Source organism: Centrocercus urophasianus, unplaced genomic scaffold, assembly GCF_019232065.1.
Source record: "Centrocercus urophasianus isolate 14NV4802_14NV808 unplaced genomic scaffold, USGS_Curo_1.0 seq_1494, whole genome shotgun sequence".
Taxonomy (NCBI): domain Eukaryota; kingdom Metazoa; phylum Chordata; class Aves; order Galliformes; family Phasianidae; genus Centrocercus; species Centrocercus urophasianus.
Genome location: NW_024884691.1, coordinates 11,010 through 17,337, shown reverse-complemented (window position 1 = coordinate 17,337; position 6,328 = coordinate 11,010). Strand labels below are relative to the sequence as shown.

At 53.5% G+C, this 6,328-nt stretch overlaps 1 protein-coding gene across 1 annotated transcript in view; it reads left to right on the top strand.

Moving 5' to 3' along the window:
* Positions 1-1,579, top strand: part of CHCHD5 (coiled-coil-helix-coiled-coil-helix domain containing 5) — a 1,978-nt gene extending 399 nt beyond the window's left edge. The window contains exons 3-4 of the mRNA XM_042815346.1: positions 504-655; positions 1,332-1,579. Coding sequence (XP_042671280.1) covers positions 504-654 — 151 coding nt within the window. The 3' untranslated portion in view covers position 655; positions 1,332-1,579. The remainder of the gene's footprint in view (positions 1-503; positions 656-1,331) is intronic.
* Positions 1,580-6,328: the final 4,749 nt, after the last annotated feature.

Sequence of the window (6,328 nt, the reverse complement as noted above, 5' to 3'; positions counted from 1 at the left end):
GGGGCTCTGTCCGGGAGGAGTGGGGCTCTGTGGGGTCAAAAATGTGGTCTGTAGGGCTCTGAGTGGGGAAATGGGGCTCTGAGAGAGGGAGAATGGCAGCCTATGGGGCTGTATGGGGTCAAGAATGTGGTCTGTAGGGCTGTGAGTGGGGAAATGGAGCTCTGAGAGGGGGAGAATGGCAGCCTATGGGGCTGTATGGGGTCAAGAATGTGGTCTGTGGGGCTCTGAGTGGGGAAATGGAGCTCTGAGGAGGGGAGAATGGCAGCCTATGGGGCTCTATGGGGTCAAGAATGTGGTCTGTGGGGCTCTGCGTGGGGAAATGGAGCTCTGAGGAGGGGAGAATGGCAGCCTATGGGGCTCTATGGGGTCAAGAATGTGGTCTGTGAGGCTCTGAGTGGGGAAGAATGGCAGCCTTTTGGGCTCTGTGCAGGGGAAATGGGGCTTTAAGGTGGAGAAATGGGTCCTGCATGGCTCTGAGCTGAGGGTCCCGTGCCGCCCCTCAGCCCCATCGTGCAGCGGATCCGGGAGGACTGCGCTGAGCCCTTCGTGGCCTTCGAGCAGTGCCTGAAGGAGAACCAGGAGTCGGTGCTGAACTGCAGTGAGCACGTCAACGCCTTCCTGCGCTGCGCCGAGAGGGTGAAGCTGCCGGCGTGAGGTGAGAGGTGCAAAAATCCAGCCCCGGATGTGCTGAGAGATGCGGGTTTTCCTGCTGGGGGTTCTTTGTGAGTTGAAGAGCTGGTTTATAAACGGGAGGGGAATTCTGAAAGAAGCGGTAATCTTAAAGATGTTCTTTAATTTAATCATAAAGCTCGAAGGGAGCTTAGAAACAAGAGGAGGGCAACTTTTTTATGTGAGTAGGGAGAGGTAGGATGAGGGAGAAGGGCTTTAAACTCAAAAAGGGGAGATTTAGGGTGGACGCGAGGAGGAAATTCTTTATCCAGAGTGTGGTGAGGCTTACAGCTGTGGTGCCCCATCCCTGGAGGTGCGTGAGGCTGTAGATGGGGCCCTGAGCTGGTGGGGCTGGGGGGGCTTTGAGGTCCTTCCAACCCAACCGTGCTGTGATCCCATCATTCTTTGATCTTTAAGGACCCTTCCAACCCAACCGTTCTGTGGTTGTGTGTTTTTGGGGTCTCTTCCAATCCAACCCAATCAACGTTCTGTGATCTTTAAGGTCTCCTCCAACCTTACCTGTTGTGGGATTCGGTGATTCTGTGCTCTTCCCAGAGAAACGGGAAGCATGGAAATACTGAACCTAAACTCACTGATATCGAAAATCTCTCCTGTGTGTTTTCATGTCTTTTATTTGTCTATTGGTGTTGTTTTCTTCGCAGGGGACCCCCCGGAATTAAAACTCATGGTCAGAAGCAAAAGAAAACTCTTGATACTCTGCATTCTCATCACAGTGCTTGGTTGGGTCGCTGCTCCCCGTCTGAAAAACCCGTGGGTCACTTGGGTAGGAAGCGAAAGCCACCTTTTATTTCTGCAGCTTGTACTGAGGAATTCCTTTTGTCTCTGAGGACAGCGTTTTCCCTTTGTCCCAATAAAAAGTAACCAGCCAACACGCTGCTGAAGACTGAAACCCAGCTCTGGCTTTTTCCACTGTTGACAGGAGCTGCTTTTGGAGCTGAACTGACTCCTTGTTTCCTCGAGCATGGAATTCCCAGCTTGCCCAGTTTGGGAGCCCCGTGGGCTTTGTGCTGCTTTAGAACAGCAGAGGGAGTCTTCCCACAGCAGAACAACTGCAAACTTCAGAGCTCCTCCAACTCTGAGCCGTCAGCAGCGCAATGAAGATCTGCCCCTGGGAGGGTGGGGGGCTGCTGCCCGCGTCCTCGCTTTGGGGGGGGGCACAGAGGCCTGATTTCTGGGCTGTAATGAGTGGAAATAAACCATCACTCTGTAAGGATGTTTTACAGGGAGTGGATGAAGAGATTCTGCCCTCTGCAAACTGCTTTTTCTCGACCCCGCTGCTCCCATTCCAGCATCCGACCACTCTTTCAGAAGAGGGATTTTTTTCCCTAACGTCCAAACTGAGCCTCCCCTGGCGCAGCTTGAGGCCGTGAGTTGTTGTACCTGAAGGGAAAGGTGAGGCGTGGAGCAGGAACTTGGCTCGGATCCATTCCCACTGCCATTCCACCCCTGGGTCGCACAGATCCGCGTTCCAACCCCGGCGTGAGGCCAAGCGGGGTTGGCAGCCTTCACTCAGCTCAATCCTCCAGCCGGGCAGAGTTTAACTCCTTTGGGGAGAGGTGCAGCAGATGGCAGTGGCTTCCAGCTTCCAGCACGGCCCGAATCGTCTCGACGCACTGCAGCACGAGTGGGATTTGAGATGGAGCAGATGAGAGCATCCACGCTCACAGGAAACGCTTTTCCTTTTCACTGAGCAGTGTTTGAAGTGTGAAAGCTAAAACGCGTTCTGCTTTCCAAGTCGGGAGGAAAAGGAGACGGCAGCTTTGCTCCCAAAAGGCATTTTGGGAAGCGCTATTGGAGGAAAAACTTCTTTCCAGTGATTCTTTGGCGATGCGTTTATCCTGAGCAGCGCAGTTGGCGAAGTCTGCGGCCCGAACAGCTTTATTGAGGGCTGCATGGGAGGGGAGGTTTGCTTTGCGTGTTGTTGACACCGCATTGAAACGTCAGCACGGTGGCAGCAAAGCCATTTTTCATTATGGTTGAGGTGCTGTGGGCCCCCTCTGAAGCCTGGTCACGTCTCCTCCAGAGCTGGAGCTGCTCCATTATTTCTTCATCGATGCATTAACCTCTGAACTGCCGGGGTGCCTGGGGATTGTGGAGACGGAGTTCTGCTGCTCTTTTCCCTCTGCGTTTTGGCTGTGACAAGTGGAGGAGGAGGGCAGAGCAGCAAAGCCACATAAAGGGGGTGAGAAACTGCCCCTGAAAGCAGAGGAGGAAGCTGTTATTTCCAAACCCATCCACCACGTCTGTGTTTCTACCTTTGGGAAACGTCCTGAAGGGCAGCACCTGAAGAAGGCAGCGGTTGCTCCGCTGTTTTTTGCCCAGCAGAAGCTGCCATCTGAAAACATGGGACGTGCAGCTCTATTTGTCACTGCGGTTCTGATTCTTGGCTCCCATCCTGCAGCCATCGCTCCGTCCTGTGTTTTATTGCCCCCGCTTTTAATTGTTCTCAGCTCTGATTGTGTTCACGGGTTAAGCAAGGCGGGGGTCGGTTCTGCTTTCCCTTCCCCTCTGAGTGTCCTTGCAAGGAAACTCTGAGCTGTTCCAAGCTTCCCTGCGTGTCCCCCCAAACCAAAAACACCCACCCAGCTGGGGGGCAACGAGGAATAATTAATTAAAGTGTTCTGAGCTCTGTATCTAACAGACACCCGAGGATTCCCTGCCTCATTTTCCCCCTTTTTGGAGCTCAGAACACGAAGTTGAGCACCAGGTTTGTTTTTTGTTTCCCTCCCATGGCTTTGGCTGATGTCACTTTTCTTTCCAAGCTGAACTCTGGAGGTGAATCACACACCGCCCCGGAATGAGGAACTCCCCCGAAAGCCTCTTTAATTTTTCACCCAGAAAATATTCTCGTTTTACACTCTGCTTCTCTTACTGAAAGGAGCCATAAATCAGCACCGTCCCTTTGGTGTTGGCCGTCGACGGGGGAGATTTAGTGCTGCCAGCAGCCCGGGTCTTTGGTGGGCAGCGGCAGAGGGCAGAGAGCCGTGCGGAGCCGCATTCCATTCGCACACACCGTTTGCTTTCTTTGGCTGCTGGCCCGCTGGGCTTCGAGCTGCTGCTGGGCAGATGAAGGGTTTTCCACTCTGGTCTCTCTGTTTTGCTTTCCTTCGCCCTTTCTCCTCCTCTCTGGGCAGGGGGAATTTCCAGCTTGCTGTTGTGAGCCCTGTGTGCTGAGAGCGAGGTTTGCTCCTCTCAAAAGCACTGAGGCAAAGCCAGAAAGCGTGGGTGTTGTCCAGCCTGCTGCCCTCCTGCTCTGTGCTCTGCTGCAGGGTGAGCTCAGCCTTTCCCTGGAGTGATTTCCTCCCCCTGAGCGCGCATTCCTCCCCGCCGCCCATCGGGGCTTTGCAAAAGAGTCAGATCCCAATCGCAAAGCTTCTCCTGCCTCAGAAGCAGTGCTTGCTGTCTTTTATTGCTGCAAGAACGCGTTTCCAGCTGCAAAACACAGCTGGGAGCGATCGCCGAGCCCCGATACCTGGCTGTGCTGCTGGTGCAGTGGGACCCCCTGACACAGAATCACAGGGTTGGAAACGACCTGCAGGATCATCCAGTCCAACCCCCCTCCCATTCCTATCAGTACCACAAGCAATAAACCACATCTTGTAGCTCCTCATCCAGGCGCCTCTTGAACGCCGCCAGGGACGGCAGCTCCACCACCTCCCTGTGCAGCCATTCCAGTGCCTGACCACCCTTTGAGAGAAAAAGTTTCTCCTCATATCCAACTTAAACCTCCTCTGGTACAACTTGTGGCCGTTTCCTCGGCTCCTCTATTTGCCTGGGAGAACAGGCCAGACCCTTTTGCACCACAGCCTCCCTTCAGGAAGTTGTACAATGCAATGAGGTCTCCCCTGAGCTCCTCTTCTCCAGGCTGAACATTCCCAGCTCCTTCAGCCTCTCCTCCTCAGCCCTGTGCTCCAAACCCCTCACCATTTCATTGCTCTCCTTTGAACACGTTCCAGGGCCTCCATGTCTTTCTTGCAGTGAGGGGCCCAAAACTGAACCCAGCACTTGAGGTGCGGCCTCACCAGTGCTGAGTAGAGGAAACCCCAGCGGGACCCCCTTGCAACCCACTGTGTGACAAAAGTGGAAGTGAATCGCCTGTAGCAAAGCGCCCAGCGGCCACGTGGGCAAAATTACACCCAAATCTGCTGCTTCTGCCAAAAGTTTCCCTGTTCCCTCTTAGGAAGAGACCTCGAAGTGATGGCGAAGGGTCTCCAGCCGCGGAGCGAACGCGAAGGGAAGCGAGCGCCCATCCGTGGCTGTCGCGTTCACACGGCTTTATGGAGAGGGGTGAGCTCTGCAAGGGCTGCAGTTGGGTCACACAGATTTCCTTCTGCCCGTTCCCTCCACAGCAGCCTTGGGAAAGCCAAAAAGAAAGAAATAAGAAACAAAATGCAGCGGGATTTCGTCTCCTTTCATCCCCAGCACTGGGGGCTTACGGAGCTCCTCCGTGACCACAGACGACGACCGTGAGCCGTTTTAATTTTTATTTTTTTTTAATCGTTTGAGGGAATACACACTTGTACAATCAGACTGACAACAGCCCCCCGGGGGGAGGCTCAGGAGTAAAACACCACGTACAGAAACATCGGCCGGGTTCTCAGCTGCGCTCACAGCTCTGGAGGTCAGGATTTAAGAAATAAGTCACGGTTTCCTGTTGGGAGTCATCTGCTCATCAGTCCCTCTGTCCAAACAGATGTGGGGAAATCAGTTTTGGAGGAGCTCCTTCCTTCGTCTGGCACGATTCTGGGAAAACCTGACCTTTCCAGCAATATTGGCTCCGTGTCCTTCACAGCTGTAAAGAACCGAATCCCACATTTGGGTCCTGGCTGGGAGAATAAAGAATTCCTGTTTGGTAATAATTCAAACTTCCAATCTCTGTTCTCTTTTTTCTTGCTTGTTTTATGGTTTTTTTTTTGGGGGGGGGGGGTTGTGATTCGCATCGGTGCCCATTGGCTTCTCTCTGCCTCGCTGAGAAGGGCGTTGTGACGGGGGGGGAGAAAATGGATCCCTGCTCCCCACCCGCAGCAGAGACGCGCTTTGCTCTTGGCTGAGCCCTGGCATCGCTGCTGGGTTGCCCTCAAAGCCCAGATGAGATTTTGGGGGGTAAAGGCATCCAGTTTATTTCTCCCATCATGTATTGGAGGGAAGCGAGGTGCTGGGATGCCTGGAAGAGGAGTCAGGGTGGGAAATGATCGGATCGTGGAACTGTGGGATGGTTGGGCGAGAAGGGACCTTAAAGGTCATGGAACCATGGGATGGTTGGGTTGGAAGGGTCCTTAAAGATCACAGAGCCATGGAATGGTTTGGGTTGGAGGGGACCTTAAAGGGTGGAACCATGGGATGGTTGGGTTGGAAGCGTCCTTAAAGGTCACAGAACCATGGGATGGTTGGGTGGGAGGGGATCTTAAAGATAATGGAACCATGAAATAAGTTGGTTTGGAAGGGACCTTAAAGATCATGGAACCATGGGATGGGTTGGGTTGGAAGGGTCCTTAAAGGTCACAGAATCATGGAATGGGTTGGAAGGGTCCTTAAAGGTCATGGAACCATGGGATGGTTGGGTTGGAAGGGTCCTTAAAGATCACAGAGCCATGGAATGGTTTGGGTTGGAGGAGACCTTAAGATCACAGAACGATGG